Source organism: Vanellus vanellus, assembly GCF_965231255.1.
Source record: "Vanellus vanellus genome assembly, chromosome: 22".
NCBI lineage: Eukaryota > Metazoa > Chordata > Aves > Charadriiformes > Charadriidae > Vanellus > Vanellus vanellus.
This window is the reverse complement of record NC_138927.1, coordinates 555394-573655: the sequence shown is the minus strand read 5'-3', so window position 1 is coordinate 573655 and position 18262 is coordinate 555394. Positions and strand designations below refer to the sequence as shown.

General features: G+C 46.9%; 2 protein-coding genes across 2 annotated transcripts in view; both read right to left on the bottom strand.

Annotated features, from left to right (window-relative positions):
* EYA3 (EYA transcriptional coactivator and phosphatase 3) overlaps positions 1 to 7441 on the bottom strand; it is a 55885-nt gene extending 48444 nt beyond the window's left edge. Inside the window, exon 1 of the mRNA XM_082494351.1 lies at positions 7355 to 7441. The gene's annotated coding sequence lies outside the window, so the exon portion shown is untranslated. The remainder of the gene's footprint in view (positions 1 to 7354) is intronic.
* Positions 7442 to 10374: 2933 nt separating this feature from the next.
* On the bottom strand, positions 10375 to 11545 carry PTAFR (platelet activating factor receptor; the record flags this gene model as incomplete). Its single annotated transcript, XM_082494111.1, has 1 exon — positions 10375 to 11545. One exon carries the CDS (start codon positions 11543 to 11545, stop codon positions 10493 to 10495), a length of 1053 nt encoding a protein of 350 aa, XP_082350237.1. The 3' UTR covers positions 10375 to 10492.
* Positions 11546 to 18262: the final 6717 nt, after the last annotated feature.

Sequence of the window (18262 nt, the reverse complement as noted above, 5' to 3'; positions counted from 1 at the left end):
ATTTTTATGTATTTTAATTTCTTGAAATTTCTTGAAATTGAATATCCATGTGCTGGATTTATTTTGTCTGCTGTCCCCTTCTACTCAGTTATATTTAATTGTACCATGGTTGCTATAAGCCATCCCACTACTAGCTTAAAGTAGGTCCTATGCACCACAACACTCCAAAAAGCAGCTTCTCTTGCCAGTTTAAACTTGGGTTTTGTAAGAAGCAATCATTTCTTGCGTTACAAGAGTGTTCTCTCTACCTTGCCTCCTGAGGCACAAAACTGGTCTCTGTCCAGTAGTTGAAATCTCCCACTATAACTCTCCCAAACTTGCATCTTCTCTGATCTTCGACTAGCTCCTGACCACTATCACTGCCCCGAACCAAGGGTTGCCAGTATAATCCTAGTACTATATTTAAGGTCTAGGATTTCCACCCATACAGACCCAACAGTGCTTCTCTTTTCCTGTATTTGTAGTGCTGTTACCCTTTATAAAAATCCTTCATGCACAGTGCCCATCCCTCACTGCATACCCTACCCCACCATTTCTGTACCACATCCCAGGGAAAGTCTCCTTCCACCGTACCTCAGGTGCACTTGTTACAGCACAGATAGCAGATAACTGTGGGGTTAGTCTCCCATAATCACCATCAAAAGAACATCTCTAATCACATTTAAAATAATTGATATGATTACAGTATCTACAACTAGTTAATACCATTGTGTCACAAATCACCCAAAACAAGAACTTTTCATTTGGAATTCAACAACCCCAAAGCTTACAATTGGCATTACAGTGCTATCAACACGTATCAAACAAATGCAGACTTAGATGGTAAAAGATTCAATTCTTGCTACAGGACACTGGCAAAATCCTTTTCCCTCTCTACTCTTGGCAGGTCAGTCAAGTTTCAAATAAGAATCAACATCTCACAAATGGAAGCATCATCTCCTCTGCTAGGTACAATTTTCACAAAAAAATGCCTGACGACTTTTTCTTCCAAATCTACTCTAGAAGTCCTATTTCTCCCAATTCTCTTTTCCTTTCACGTTAGTTCAGGTCCTCTTCAGTATGAATCAGAATTAACATGTGCTACCAGTGGCCAACTCACATGCAACATAAGAATCCTCTGAGCTGATGCCGAGTATGTCACGCATTATTTTTTAAAAATATAAGGGGCTGTTATTTTATTTACTGTGAGTGCTTCCAGCTTACCTATGCTCCAGACTACGACAATCAGTAAAAAAACCTATTCAAATGCACAAAAATAGTACAAAGTTTCTACACAATCCTCAAAAGATATTGCAGCCACGACAACAAAACTTCCACAGTAAAAACCAGATTCATATTTCCTTTCTCTTCCCTGTTGTCCTTCCATCTGTTCCCATTTTCTTTTCTCTCTTTCATGCCATTATTTATTTGCATTATCTAACTGCCAGTCTAGTCATTACATAACTTTATATTTAGCCCATGCAAAATATTTTCAGTTCAAGAGTACTCAAATATACTTCTGAAAACAGTTACTCATTCCAATCAACTCTCTTCTCCAGAAAACAAAAATATACTTCTAAAAAACAAAACTGTGGTGACATAAGCTTTCAGTCTTTGGACCTGTCCTACTTGAAACTTTTTCTTTACTATACAGAAAGACAGTTTTTGCTCCCTGCATTCTTCCAAGTCTTCTTCTAAACGTGGAAAAGCAGTGCATTCAGTAACCCAATGTGGATTACTACTCACTATTTCAATTACGGAGCCTCTGGCTTCATTCACAAGCCGCAACACCAGAAGGTCACCAAATGAACGTTCAACTTCTGCTACGTACACAGAAAAATCATTTGAAGGCCCTGAAGCAGTAGGACAACACATACCAAAGATATGGACAAAGGAAACCCAGCAGGAAAGGTCTGACCTTTTAATAACATAAGCAGCCTTGTCTGAGATTGTTCTCCATCCACAGGGGTCTCAGGCTATTTTACCAGATTCAGCCAAATGGCAGCTACACATACTACAAAGAGCAACAAAACAATCAACAGGAGTTGATGGAGAGCAATCGAGGCCATCAAGGGTGGGGGGGTTTTTTGGGGGGGGTACGTTTTGTTTTGTTTTGTTTTTTAAACTTACGGCATTTCCTGAGTTACAGCTTTTAAATAAAAAAAAAAAAAAAAAAAGAGGAGGTGAGATAAAGAAAAGCATGAGACTTGGTTCACACAACTGTGGTCACAAGAAGAGGCTCAAACTTTGTGTCTGCACCCTTCTATGCTGTGTGTGTTTTTCTCTGCTCAATACTTAAAAAAACCAACCAAACAAACAAAAATAAAAGAGAATGAATTACACTGCTTCAGGCATCATGTAAACCAGGTCCTCTAACCTTCTGGTACGTGCGAGTGTGGCTTGTTTCCAGGATGAAACAAGATCATGAAGACATCTGCATTGCTATAAATGCATTTTCTTCATTCTTGTCATTGAGAATCAATCCCTAAGCAGACAACAAATAAATCCTAGCAAAAATAGGGCTGTGTGTTCTGAAGTTTTTGATGTTTGCAGAAAATCTAGAACACAAAGTGAATGCGGACACATGAGTGAGCGGGTTGTTGTTTTACCAAGATATTTGTAATTGGTTGAGTTGTGGCAAGCGATAATATTGTGCGTTTCAGTTTTAGCTGACACCAGTTGCAAAGTGAATCACATTATGCAAACTCCTGCAGTTGTAATCAAAGGCTGTTTAGCCCTACACTCTGATAAGTTACAATCGGTTTTATTTGACAACTGGGACAGGCAAGAAACACAGGCACAAATTTTTGCTCTCGGAGCCCTGGTAGCTCCGTCCCGCCAACCACGTGCCCATCCCCAGGGCAGCCAGGGGCCCTGGCTGTGACTAACACCACTGAAGTTACGACTGCAGAACCAGCAGGATGACACACGCCTTCAGGCTAAAGGAGAGCCCAAGGAAATAGTATCTTCTTGCTTACCATACGTAACAGGTAACCTTTGAGAAAGGTCAGTCCACAGTGTATTCTGCTGCTCCAAAAAATCCGTCAACATCAAGAAATTCCCCAAAGGGCTGTCTTCTTTGGCATAGGCCTATTCCAGCCAATGGAATCTGCCAAAAACTCTCTTGAACTAACCCACTTTTTACTTCCCTCATTGGAAAATGAAGCTGCACGACTTACACTGGATTCTGGTAGTAGTTCAGTGAGAACTAACACCTCCTTTATAGGCCAATTACATATGTTTATTGTAACAGCATCCACAAAAATGGTCTTTTCAGAGATTAAAGCAGCTTATTCAAGAACTTGGTGCTGTTTTTTCTTCAGCATAAATTCTTTAGGTCCTGGAAGGTTACTACACAGATTAATAATTCAGAGAATTGTCAAACTATTTTTGCAATCCTATTTTAAAACGCTGACAGCAGTGGTGTCATTGACTCATGGGGACTATTTGGCTTTCTTCATGTCAGGCAAAAGTAAGAATTTTGTAACTTTTTTTTTTTTTAAGCCAGAAGAATTAATTTTTCCTTATATCCAGAAAGGTCAACGTAGCAGCAGGCTTGGCATGAGAGCTAACTACTGGATAGAAAAAAAAAAATGTTACAGTAGAAAAAGAGTTAAACTTTGTAAGACTTCATAGTTCTCCAGAATACCAGCCAAGCTAATGAAAAAAAAAAAAAATAGTCCCTGTTATCTTTGAGTCCCTTTATCTTCTAGAAAGGCCAGCTCCCCTCCTATACCCCAAAAGCTCTGGATGGAGAGGAAATGGGGATTTAAAGTACACAGAATACTCAAGACAATGGCTTCTGAAGTTTCAAAAGCTCTTATAAAGGTATTGAACAAAACATCAGACTTACTGCAAATGGGATCAGACTTCTATGTTACACTTCAAAGCCTTGAACCAATGGGGTTGTTTTCTGTGGCAGTATTTAACTATATTTAACCATGTAATGATGCCTTTACCAAAAAAGCAGCATGGGGAAATTTTGATAGGAAACCAGTGATCGAGCCTACTTCAGAATACTTCTATGTGGTTTTAAAAATAGCTGCCACTTTCTTTTCTGCTCTGAAGAATAATTAATAACCTACTTTTTCAAACAATCCTGGTCTTGAATATGCATTTTTCTAACCTGATCATCTTAAATCAATCATATTTAAGGAAGAATTTCTTAAGGTCTCTCAAATAGAATAGGGCAAAAAAATTGTCACAGAAAAGACATTAGTACGAAACTGATTTGTAAAATCTTCAAAATGGAATTATAGATGATAGTGTGGTATTTATAGAAATATGAACCATCACCCAAGGTTTAAAGCTGCCATACACTTTATGTTATGTTCCAGCTGGTGACTCTCAGAGAAACAGGATTGTCATTATTCAAACACAACACAACCTTCAAGGCTGAGAAGGAAGCTCTTGGCATGTGAGAACAGCTTTGCAGATGGGTCTCAACTCAGGACACTTATCTTCTGCAGAACTGAAAAACTGTTCAATCACCTCTGAAATTAGACTAGTCGTACCTTTAACCCCAAGAGTTTATCTAAGAAATGGAAGAAGTTCCCAATCAGCCTCACCACGATACTAAATTATTTTTCTAAAGACAGAGCTTATTTTCTAGTTATATTGCCCAGTTAAGGCACGGATCGGTGACAACCTGGAAAAGACAAGACAGCAGTGACTAGTGTGGTATGGATCAAAATGACACCATACACTGAAGAGCCTGCCATGACATGCCGTGTCTTCTGTCCACAGCACTCTCCTAGACATCAGATTTGGGTAACACATCAGGAGGAGATCTGACCCCTTGCAGCATCACCTTCACTGAAGCTCTAGAGGTGGCTGCAAGAAGGAAGAAAGGATTTGAAGTTATACCTTCAGGTACTGGAGCGCCTCCAGTCATAGCATCCGCATGAACTATCCTTGAATCACTACCAGAGAGGGACCACTGCTGAAGAGATGCTTGTTTCGCTGCCCTTTAACCAATCAAAGGAAAAACTTCCAGACAAATTAGGATGAAAGATAGAGAATAAATTAAGGATAAGACAAAGCAACAAAAAGCTGAAAAATACCTTCCTCAACTTACAACTAACAAGTGTGTGCCACTGGTCATGGTTTAGGAGACAAAAACACTCAGGGGCTGCTGCAAGAGACAATGTTGTCTGTAGGTGGGTTGTCTCTAGACACTGCTGGGTGTGAGATCATACAGAAAATACCAGTTGTTAAATCCTGACATGATTCCATTTAAGGCCTCAAAGGTTTCATGTACATTTCCATCCTGACAGCTCCTTTTTCGATCACAGGGTTTTGCAGACCCAGTACAATTTTTAACAAACACCCATTTTCTAGGAGCACCTTTAAGCAAAAACAAAAAGAGCACTTACTAGCAGGAAGGAGAAAAATAAAACCCTACTTCTGATAATTAAGAATACAGGCACTGAGTTACTCATGTCCACAATGACCCTATCTGCTTTAGGCCTTGAATCTTTACAGAAAACATGACTTGCACAAAAGAACACATGACTTGCTAGGCTTTTCATTCAATTAAAATATTTCAGTATATTTTATCCAGTTTTATGTCTAATGACATATAAGCACCCTTTGGTACACAAAAGCTAGAAAATTGTACATTAATCTGCTGTAGAGATCCAACCCATGAACACAGTAAGAAAGTGTACTCTGACGTACTCAATTCAAAACTCATTCGACATCTTGATATTTACAAGGCAAAGCTGTGAGAAGCTATAAATCCTCCCAAAGTCACCGATTACTCAAGAATTATTACAGCTATGGCATACAGCTGTGACAAGGAAGTGACAGTTTTTCAACCCAATCTGTCACACAACCCAACAATCCACAGTTCCCAAGGTGCCATAACTGCTGCTCAGGTTGCGTGAAGAGCTGAGAGGGAGGTGAAAGCTGCAGGAAGACACTGTGTAGTAATCTAATGGCTTGTAAACGGCAAGAACTTAACCTCAGCTACCCTTTAGACACAGAGCAGCGAGAATGTACCTGCATGTCACTGTTTGCGTGGCGAAAACTGGACTGCAGAACTGCACAAGTAAGAAGTATCACACCATGAGGCAACAAGAAAAAACCCAAAACATGATAGGTACAGTTTGATAAATCAGTGGTTTTGCAGGCTGAGAAAGCCACTATCTTCATGCATTTTTAAAAGTAACCTATTATGAAAACAGTGACTTGAGGCACGTAAATTACTGTGATTCTCAACAAGACCTTTCTTATTCAGTATTGTGAAGTTAAGATAATCTGCAACAGACAAAACTGAAGGAAACCAAACAACCGAAGCAGATCATGACAATCACAAAAATCTTATCTTAATCAGTACGGCTGACTTTTAATTACCAGCTGGAAGTTACTATCCTACAGTTTAAGTGCATCACAGAAGTAGAGCTACCTCTGTGCTGAAAGTAACATCCACCAAGCCTTTTTTTTCGTATGGTGCTCCATCTGAATTACTACAACTATGTTGCATCAAGGACTAGCTCTAATCTGGAAACAATTTAGTCACACCATGCAGTGCAGAAACCAAAACCAATAAGGCATGCTGTGCTTGAGCTGGCTCCACATAAAGCTCTGTGCAGCATTCCCAGAACCAGGAGCGTCCAGCAGAGCCAACTTGGGTCCAGCACAGCTTCTGAAGCCCAACTGATCGTGGCCCCGCCAAGCCCCAAACACATCCTCTTGGACCTGTCCACAAAAGCTCCAGCACGAGCGACTAAACCCATCCAACCACGAAGAAGTACAGGTGTGTTTAACTGTCTCCTCACAAAGACAACGCAGCTTGAGCGGGGCTGCCCCGAGTGAAGGCTACCTAGTGCTGCAGGCTGTGAACAGCCCACCAAGACCTGGGTGCAGCCCCAGCTACCCAGAGCGTTCTTTTTCCCAGTTACCGCGCCCCCCCAAGCCACTGCTCATTACCTCAGCTAAGCTAAGGGAATCAGTTAGTGTCTTTCTGCACCTTTTGGCTGTTTCCCAGCTCTTCCAAGCACCGCCAGTAGCGGCTGAGGCCACAGGACTGCTGGGAACACCCCGCCAGGCCAGGCCGGGCCGGGCCGGGCCCCGCCGCGCTCCGGGGGCAGCGGTCCGGGGGTCTAGCCCAGCCCCACCAGTCCTGCCCCGGCCGCCGCCGACAGCCCCTCCTCGGGCCTATCTTCAGGGACGGGGCGGGAACACACTCCTGACACACGCGTCGTCCCCGCCGCCGCCTCCGCCTGCGCCCCCGCGGCCGACGGGCCCGCTGGGCCCCGGCCCGGCCTGAGGCGGGTGAGCGGCGCCGGCGGCTCTGCGGGGGGGGGAAGAAGCGCGCTCAGGGCGGGGGAAGCCGCGCAGCGCGGCCGGGCCTCCCTCAGCGGGCTCTTACCGAGAGGCACCTCCGGAGCCGGGCCCGGGAGCGCGTCCCGCGGCGGACATGGCAGCGGCGGCCCCGCGCCTCCTGGCCCCCGCCCGCCGCAGCGCCGCCCGGAAGCAGCGCGCTCGGTGGCGGAAGTGACGTCGCCGGCCCGAAGGCGGTGGCGGCGGCGGCCCATCCCGGGGCGGGATGGCGGTAGCGGAACCGGGCCTGCGGCCGCACGGGGACGGGTAACCGGTCCCGCCGTGCGAGAGCGGGTGAACGGGGCTGCGGCAGCCGCGGCTCGGCCCGGAATCACCGCCGGTGCCGTGCGTTCGGGCTCGGGCTTGTCGTCTCCCTGGTTCGCTGTCTGCCTGCTGTAGGCGTTGCAGCGCTGGGTATGTAAAATAGTTCGTCGCTTCTCAGCCAGAGCGTCGAGGCCGCCTCTATCGAAAATTCCCCGTGTGCGCAGGTCGGAGAGGTCGGGGTTTGGCTGGTGGGGTTTGGCAGAGCTCGAGCAGTTTTTTCAGAAGTTGTTTCTTCTTTGAATTTAGTTGTTTCCCCTTCCCTTTTAGCAGGTCAAAACTTGCTGAGCCTTTGATTTCATCTCTCCTAGGAGTTCACATGGTGATTTAATAAAAAAATAACACCAAAATCAAGCTGTGTCGGTGTGGTACCGAGGCTTTTCCCTTGAGTATAAATACAGAAGAATGAGGAGGCAGAAGTTAAGGGGCAAAACACATGAGGAACGCGTTTTATTTAAAGAACTTTTGAGGATCCATTGTATTGCAAACTAAAGCAGAGTAATGCAATATTGCGGTAAAACCGAGACAGTAATTCCAGGAACAGAAGTAGAAGCTCAGACTAGTTTTTGGAAACACATTGTTGCTGACAATTACTGCAGCTTATCCTCCTGAAGTGTCCTTAGGGCTTTTTCCTCCACTTAGCCTTTTCCTTAAATGCAAGTTTACATCACTTCTCTAGCCCACACTGGCCTTACAGCTGTTTTCTGTGGAGTAAAGCATATTATTTACCCACAGTAAGTAGTTTAAACTGTAAACTCAAATCAATAGAAGATCACACATTTACCAGATCTGCACGTAAAATCCCTTCCCGCTTCCTCTAAGAGTTGCCAAACTCCATCTGTTCAGAGCTTTAGGGGCTGTAAAGAAAGAGAGGGTGGCAAAGGGAAAAGAGGAAAGCTCCACCCCAGCTGGCAGCTAGGTGAGCTCCTCAGCCAGAACGCGCCATCCGAGGAGGGCAGAAACACAGAGGCAGATTCCTCCAGCAAGTGGGATTTAAGCTTTTAAATTACAGAAATTTCCCCCCTTGCGCTGTGCTGGGCTCGGATGACTGCAGATTCACGGCAAAGCTTTGACTGAGGCAGAGGGACATAGTCAGGGAATTATCCCTCTGCTAAGAGGTGCCAGCAGGTGTTCTTTATGGGTGGCCCTGGAGCAGAGTCCAGGACCAGGAGGGAAAAGCATTCATGTTGTGATCAGACTCTTTGCCTGGCGCTGGGCCTGCCGTGCATGGCTGGCCATGGCAGGTGGCATTACAAAAAGAAACATCTTAGTTCTGTTGCTTATTCTCACAAGTAAGCATAAAAGCTGCCTGAGGATCTTCAGGAGATATATCTGAAGGACCCGTATCTCCACTGAATATAGGCAAAGTCTGATGCAAACATTGGTCCTATCTTTGGAAAGATTTGAGATTATCTTTCATGTTCTCTGGTGGGTGTAGGAAGGCTGCTGTCCATGCGTATGAATAATCAGTGTCACAGGTCAGATGATACACTTTTCTTGTCATCAGACTCTTCTGTGTAGTTTAGGGAACCAAAAACTGTTGTGAAAACCCTTCCTTTCCCTGCCCAACTTCCTGTGATGGTTGAGCAATTTGGGTCAGAAAAGGAACCTCAAGTGTCTCATGATCCATAACAGATCTCAGCACCTTGGAAAAACACTTTGCCCCGGGCCCCAACTGAAGCAGCCAGCCCTGAGTGAGGAGTCTCCAGTCTTGTTGGAGTGTGTGAATTAGATATCTGTCAAGTGTACTGCAGCACTTATTTACTCAGAAAGAGGCCGTGACCTGACCTAATACTTCACTTGTGGTAGGATATCAAGAACTAGTCAGCTTCATTTCTTCATAACAGAAATAGAAAAGGTGGGGGAAGGAATAATATACAGTTGCTTGCTACAAGCCTAATTTAAATAAATAAGAACAAAAATACTGAAGCATTTAAAGCTTTTTTTCTTCTTATCGTAATGCCCATGCTGACAATAATCTTCTGTTATCTGGAGCCTCCAAAGTGAGATTGGATTTCCACAGACACATGCAGTCAGCCAAAAATTACTAAATTGAGTGCAAAGATTTGCCAGTTCTGCTATCATACGAGAAGCCAGGTGAGACAATAGTCCCCTTTTGACACAGTGCTGACCTGGGGCTGAGGCACTGCAAATTTCTGTTCCTTTTCTTGCCTACTAGTCCAGTTACTTGACTGATTCAAGAGCTGGGAGCAAAGGCAAAAGGTTGTAATAGCTACTCCCAGACATCTGTCAAGTATAGACCCCAGCAGACCATGCAAGTAGGTAAGACGGGATCAGAGGTGCAGATCTCTTCTTTGATGGCATTTGAGGAAGTCCTTGGACTATGTCCCTTCTAGCTGCTGAAGAGCTTCTTCAGCTCAGACTGTCTTCACAGAACCATGAAAGCTTCTTAGAATAGTCACTTGATGATGCTAGCAACCCAGTCTGTTCTTTCAGGTTTTTTAGAAGTCTGTTATAGCTCTGATACTGGATTCTTCATGGGACCTGGGCAGGCAAGGGACCAGGGATGGTGCTGTCTGGGCTGACACAATGTGTAACTTCAGTGCCCTTAGCTTCTAGCTGCTCACTGCAGAGACTCAGTGACACCTTTCATGTAAAAGCAGACCATCTGAACTGTTCTCAGTGCCCATCAGCCCAGACAGAAGGTGCTTTTCTGCCAGATTATTACAGGTTCCCATTTTGCCAGTTGCATGTGATAGAAGAAATGAGTATTCATTCTTCTGCCCAATGGGAAAAAGGAAATGTAATATCCTGGTCCTCTGTTGTGTCCCTCAGTGCCTCTTCTTGAGAAAAGATGGGTGACTAATTCTCATGTATCTTGGTCTGCAATCAGAACAGGGCTGACCTAGATCCTGATGGCATCCTCTTGGTGAATGGTGCCCTCAATCACTGTGTCTGTGGTTTGCCTGGAGCACTTGCGACTCCCTTTCATGCTTTTCAGGTTTTCAGAAAGATGCTTCTGGAACTTCTTGGTGAGGAAGCAGTAGATGATTGGGTCCAACACACAGTTCATACTCAAGAGGCACAAAGTCACCTGGTGAGCATCATTGAGTTGTTGGCGCAACTGACAGTTTTCCTTCATCCAGAACTTCAGAACAGTCAGGGTCCAGGGCAAGTGCACTATGTGATGCGGTACAAAGCTTAAGATGAACACAGCCAGCACTGTGCAAACCATCCAGAGCGCCCTTTGCTTGACATGAGCACTCTTCCGTGGCTGCACTGATTTGGAGAACAGGGTCCTGATAATGATGATGTTCCAGCCTAGTATAAAAAGGAAAATTATATAGAAGAGGATGCAGATGATGACATGAATGGCGAGAACAGCTGAAACGCTGCCAGAAGTGTCATAGTACTCAAAGCACCGCGTGAAATTCTTTGAATTGATTTTCTCCTGATTAGTATTATTGTCAAAAAGGTAATACAAAGAGCTGCCCACTATTATGATCCAGATAGCTGCTGATAAGTAGATACCCCTTCTCTGGGTGGTAAACTGAGCAGCTTTAATGGGATTAGTCACAGCTTGGTAACGGTTGTATGTGATAACCATCAGAAATGCAACAGAAGAGTAGGTGTTAACGAAAAATAAACAGCCAGCCACATTACAGAGGAACTCAGGCATGATCCAGTCGCCCTGGTGGTGATAGTAAATAATCCACATTGGCATCGTAACCAAGAAGAGCAGGTCAGCTACTGTCAGGTTCACCATGAATATCTTGATTTCATTGAGTTTCTTGGTGGGGTAAATACGGCTGAAAATCCAGAGCACATAGCAGTTGGCAACAAAGCCCAGGATGAAAATGATGCTGTAGAAAACAGTGAAGAGGTTGTAACGAAAGTCAGAGTCTATGCGGCATAAATCAGCACTGCCTTCAGCACCACCTTTATCCGTTCCAGACATTGTGGTGCTGAGTAAGCACGTCTGAAGCAGAATTTCCTGCTGTAGCTTTTCTTCTTACCTAAAAATATAAAACATAAAATGAACTGATTGGTACGGTGGCATTGCTAAGCCAAAACCCACCTTTCATTTTCAGCTTTCTGTGACCACAGGAGTTCTGCTCCATGCCTTCACTCCAGCCACAGACACCTGCCCTGTCCCCTTGGTCCTCTCTTTGTTACCATTTCCGCACCACACTAGCTTTTGTGCCTTCATCCAGCATTGTTTGCTGCAGTGCGGATCTGAGATCACTAATCTCTAATCTCAAATGACTTTTCTCCATGAGGGTTCTTGGATAAAATCATCTGTTACTCCACACCATCTCAAGCTTCTTAATCTTTTACTTAGGGACATGGTTTAGTACTGGTTTTGGCAGTGTTAGGTTGATGGTTGGACTCGATGATCTTAAAGGTCCCTTCCGACCTAGACAATTCTATGATTCTATAAGCAAACAGGTTTTCTGGGTCTCTTCCACCCACCCCCCCCCCCCCGTGGTTCCTAATGCTTTCTAACTTGCCTGCATTTATTTTTACCTAGAAATTCCAAAAGTGAAACAATATCTGGGAAAACTGTCTCACGTGCCATTTCTAGAGTCACCCTCTAGTTGTTTTCTGACATTTTCCTTCTTACACTTGTAAAGATTGCATTTGTTTTCTTAGTTGCAGGCACCGTAGGATCTCACAGTCACTTCACAGGCTACCAGAGCTCTCAATTTTTTTACTCAGTGCATGATGTAAAAGATGAGTCACTAATCCTAAACGGTGATGTTTTGTGGTACGTTGTTGATTTTAACTACAGTTTATTTCTGTTAAAATCCTGGCTGTTGTCTGTTGTGCCATCATTTTGAATTCAGGTTATCACCAAACCAATCTGGCCCCCTTCCCACCCCCCACCTCCCCCACCCCCATTTCTACATCAAATACACGTGTCAGCAGCAGCAATTCTGTACTTTCCTGTGTCGTTGGTGAGGCTGCTGACATACACTGTTCCTAAAGAGACGCCTTCAAGTTTTTAATATTACCAGTCCCCACCTCAGTTAGTATTTCCTCAAATCTTGCCTACAGTTTGGACATATCAAATTCCTGCACCATCAATGCTGTACATGTTCTTGTGTCAGATTTACATGGATACGGTCTAATCCCTTGTATACCTTAACCTGCTGCTTTTACCATCCAGAGGATGTAGACACCTGTTCTTCACTTTAGCGAGAACTCCCTGTCTGGCGCTGGGCAGGCACTCACCTCTCTGTGACAGTCCTGCAGATCTGCTTGGTTTTCTCTCCCTTTTCCTTCATGGGAACATAACTGACTAATGCAGGCAAAGCAGTTTGAGAGCCACCGGCAAGGACACTAGGTTGCTCACTGATGGTAAACTTGCTGGGTTTTTAGCCTAATTTGCAGAACATGGTGGTTTCCCTCGAGAGTGGGTAAACTGTACCACCAGTCACGAAGCCTAAACTTCTTCTGCAAGTTATGATGGGAGTGCCAGGTGCTGCACATTGTAATGTGCTTGCCTCAGCTCTGCCAGCCCCATAGGCAACGAGCATTTTACCCCAAAGACTGCTGCCTCCTGAAAAGGCACCCTCCTGCCTCCATACTTTCCGGATCTTCCCCAGCAGCGGGTGGTGGCATGAACCCCCATCTCACCCTCTCTGGGTTGAGCCTCTGTTTGTGCCCATGTGCTGGTGGTTCCTCATTTACACATTTGCAATTTTCCTCTGCAAATGAGGAAGTCACTTCTAGCTTAAGAAATCTCTCCCAGTCTTCAGAAGACTCTGCAAACCCCTCGGTACTTCTTTCTAGTTAGTAGGAGAGGAAGGCAATAGTCATCTCCCCGAGCCTGTCCCTCCTCACCCCTCACAGGACCCCTAAGGGCATGATGACTACAGATATCCACAACTTGTCCTTGGACCTTGACAGGCTGCTGCGTGCTGGGCAGCGCTGGGGTTTGACTGTCATTAAACTCAATCTTTCAGCCATGTTCCAGGTGAATTAACAAGTAGCTGTGGCAGTGCTAGTAGTTGGCCAGGTGACACGTGTAACCTGTCCTCTTTCACCTCGATGTCTGCCACCCTGCTGAGAACCCACTGATCTCTACAGGGTAGGAGCTGATTCAGATGGTGGTAGCCAGGAGGTGAGAATGCTCTGGGCTGTGACACCTCGAGGTCTGGCCACAGAGGGTCTGGCACATCCCTGAGCAATAACGTGTGAATCCCTGCTGCCCTGTGGAGAAGTCTCAGAGCAGCCAGGGGCCCACGCTCTGTTCCCTGTTCTACCTTTGATTCATGCAGGACCCAAGGCAAGTCCTACTGATCATCTCACAGATCTGTTTTCACACCCTCATCCATGTATGCAAAGTGGTAATTGTCACAACACAGCCTTCAATACATGTCCATGTCTAAGTCCATGTCTCGCACCCACTGAGGGACCATCTCTGGTAAGGCCATACACCAGTTGGAAGGGTTTGCACCTCTAGGAGGGCACCTAGCAGATACAGACATTCGGGAAAGGGGTGAGGTTGTGCAGGGGCAAGAGAAACAGTGGGAAGCTTTGTGTTTGATACACTATTCTCATGTAAGAATAAGGAAAAAAATGTCCTAATTACCTAAGGTCTTAGAATCTGCATCATAAACCCACTGTTCTGACTGTCTGCTAACTTCAGCAAATAGTTGTAGTGCCTGAGGCTGGAATCCTTGCAACGAAAAGTGCTCTATCACTGTAGCACCAGACCTGACTATACCAAGAGTAGGGAAAAAAAAACCCTGTGATGCATCCCACTAGCAGAATTCATGAGGAGGAGAGAAAGTGTCCACATCCCATCGTTATTCATAAAGTCCCTTTAGGCTGTGCCACGGGGGCACTGTCCATCTACCCCTCCCTTTCTGGTGCTATCCATGGGCATGGCAACCTCCAAACTTCTCCCAGAAGCTCTGGTGAACTTTACTGGTGGGGTCTCCTGGCCTGCCCATAAGCTGCCAGATTTAGCAGATGGGGTGGAAGGGAGAGCAAACCTGCACGTCCCTCTCCACTGCAAGCCCTGCACAGCAGATAGGTTTGAGCTAAGGGGCTGCAGTTTGGCCTGGAGAGATAATTGCAAGGACATGCTCTGTGTTGTTAAGTCTGCTAGGAATCTCTGGGAAGGGTGGGCTGTGGGAGATGGCAGTGCCGTCTCCTGACCCCAGCAGCGCTTGGCAGAACTCATCTGTCGTTGCATTAGTTGGCTGTGCAGTGCCAATGCCAAGGTCCTTCAGGGAACCACAAGAGAGTTGTTTTTTCCCTTCTTGCTTGTCAAGCCAGATATTCTACAAAATACAGCTAGAAAAGAGCATGGCACCATTCCCCACTAAATTTACTCAACACCCACTTCCCTCTTCAGCCCGAGGAACTCAAACTCACATCTCCCGTATACTTGTGAGATGTCCTAAGCCCTAGACTGTGGAGTACCATATGTGGGATCTCACTCAGCCTCTCCTGTTGAAGCAGTTCCCCTTCGTATAATACACATAAGTATTCTCCGTGTCAGCAGAAGGGAGAACAGGCACAGTGGTCAGGGTGCGGGCTGGTGGGTGTGGGTCCCGTTCTCTGCAGCAACGGGCTGCGCTGCGTTACCAAAATCCCTGGCAACTCTAGCCCAAGCCATTATCTTGTACACTAGTACACCAGCCGATAATCCCAAGTGGTTTATACCATCAACTCCACTGTATGCAGAGCGAGGGGTGGAAGTGACCAGCTGTGCACCAGAGCATGGCCAAGGCAACCGCAGACTCTGCTCCCAGTCTACGCCCTTTCCCATGGGCCGTGCTCTCCCTATAAGGATTTACGAGCTCATGGCTGCAAGCTGCAAAGACCGTGCTAACACAAGCTATGCCATTGTGAAAAATATATTCCGAGAGGAAGAGTACTAATAAAGTATATTTTCTGCTTACCGCAGTCGAAAGGATTCAGCACGATATGTCTGTCTTCAGCTTTAGTAGAGCAGTGATGGGTGTTTTACTGAGGATGCTCAGTCTTCTTCCAAGTGTTACTTTCCCTGACTTGGGGCTGGGAGGTCTCCACGCAGGCAGCTCTCAAGAACAGGACACCAGAATGGGAGCAACTGCAGCATGACTGCAGAGTCACTAGAGAAGAGGAAATGTGTGACATCAGCTCAAAGGAAATGAGAAATAAAATAAGCTGTAGAGGAAAGGCAATTAACCACAGCAAAGATCTGGAAAGTCCTTAAAGCTGTTTCCTCAAAGTATCTCTCCTTCTGATAATCCTGAAAGAGGGCAAAGTTGGGATTTTCCTCTAAAGGCAGAATAAGAATCGACTCCGTCTCCCTGGTTAGATCTGGGATTAGGCAGTATTTGAGCATCCTCCTTCCAAACAGGTGAACGGCACAAGCCGGAAGAGCTTTCACTTAATAACTTTGAGGAAAGGAAGTGCCAGGAAAGTCATAAATCCCATGGTAAGACTCATTCCCTAGCAGAGTCTCCTTCACACTTGTGTTGGGGCTAAACAGACCCAGGAATCCAGCCATCCCAAGTCTCCTTTTATCTCGGGGACCTTCAGTGGACACTGAGATACCACAGCATGGCAGGTCTTCACCTGGCCCATCCACGTTCATGTCATGACCACCGTTATTTGTGGCAGCCTGAAGACCACTCATCACAATGATGCAAATTGGTGGGGTGCTCAGGGAGACACCAGTGCAAAGCAAAGCTGCATACACAGTCCCAGCTAAGCTGTAAATCCCAAGTTGCAGCTCCCATGTTGATGGTTAACTTGCCCTCCATGCAGACACGGCTCTTACACCAGCTCACGCCGAGCTTGGAGCATCTGTGCCATATCCTACACAAACCTCATACCTGCAGACACCCACAGGAACTGAAACACCAAGTCTGATGCCTGGATTCAGCGTGAAACACATAGGAATGGAGCCACAAAGTCCATCACCAGCACAAAGAGGTGCACAAGCCTCCAACAAGGCTCCTGAGGAACAATGTGGGCCCAAGCGGAAGCAGAAGAGGCCAGTCCACATCGGTGCTCCCCTGGGAAGATTGTCTCTCCTGGCTCTTCATGAAATGCCATCTATGGCAAAGAGCCCATGGTATGCCCTGGCCAAGTCCATGCTGTGAGTAGCACCAGAGACCCCCATGGTGTTGTGTTGTGTCTTGCGAGAGCCACCACGGACCGGCTGAGGGTTGTGTTCCCTGAGCATCACCAGTTGAGGGCACCAGACAAACTTCTCTGAGAGCCAGGAGCTTGCACAGACCCTGGGACAATTTCCAGTCACGCTTTAGCTGTTTAGCTGGTGAGACCTGGCTCTGAGCCACACACAGCACCTCCTCATCAAATGGGGAGATGGGGCACTGGGGTAAGGTGGACAGCAGCAACACTGCTCTGCCAAGACGCTGACTTTTGGCTTGCCTGGCCTCGGCCATCTCGAGGCAATGGGCTGCGCAGCATCGGGGCAGCCGGCGGGGTGCCAGAACCCACCCTCTGTCCATGCCGGTGGCTGGATGTCCCCAGCCAGGGGCAGGCAAAGCCCCAGCACTGATCTGGGCTTCTTTGCCTGGGTCAGCTCTTCCCTGGCTTTTCCCTGGCGGGTGCGGACGGCCTTTCCAAGGCCCGTTACAGAGGGAAGCACCTGGCGTGCACTTCAGCGTGGTGCCCGGGTGAGCAGGGGCAGGCTGTGCACCCGGGGGCCTGGCAGCCACCAGGAGCCCCAGCCGAGCTCCCAGCCTGGCAGGGCGTTGTGCAAGTGCTCAGCAAACTGCTGCGCGAACCAGGATGTCCTGCTGCTCCGGGCCCTGCTCAGGGGAAGCTCCAAAACACCCAGAAGTGCTTGGACACCACAGCTGGCACCACAGCTGGACACGAACTGAGCTGCTGTGGGATCACCCTTGTCCCCTGCAGCAACAGCACGGGGTGTCCAAGGGACTTGGAAGCCACCTGAGCTAAGCGGGACCCAAAGTCCCTCAGCATGAGGGAGCCCAGCAGCAACAGCACTGCGCGGGGTGGGAGACTGTGCTCTGCCCTGCCCTGCCTCAGGAGGGTGGGCTGCGCCGGGGGGGCTGGCTGTGTGGAGCAGGGGACCAGGGAACAGCCAGGCTCTGGCTCTGTCAGGCCACCTCAGGGTGACCTGAAGGGTGAGGCTCCCGGGATCCTGCAGTGGCGCTACAGATCTGGGCTGGGATGGAGGCTGCAGCAGCCTCCTTCCCGCCGCCACCCACCGCCCTCCCTCCTTCCCCTTTCCCCATCAGCGGCTGTAAACATGGACCAAGGAGCATGACCCTTCATGGACCAGACAGAGCCTCAGTTATACCTGTAAGACTGCTTCTGGGAGCTTAAATTAAAAACAAAATGAAAGCATGCTAATGAGGTTGGCTGGCAGCCAGTCCATGCCTTTGGGAAGAGCAGGAGTGAGGACATCTGGTCACGGAGGGAAGGGGAGCGCTTGCAGAGGCTGTAGGAACAGCCAAACAAAGCTTGCTGTCCTGCTGCAGCCAAGTTCTTAGAGGAAATGAAAGCCCAGGAGGTTTTGGGCTAGGGAGGAACTCCCATCAGAAATCTTCATCCTTCCTCTGCTCAGCCGTGTCGGCTCTTCCACTGATGGGGTACACACACGTCACCAAAAGTTCAGTGGAAAACATCTTTCATAAAACCCAGAGAACCAAACGACAAAAACATACCAAGTTCA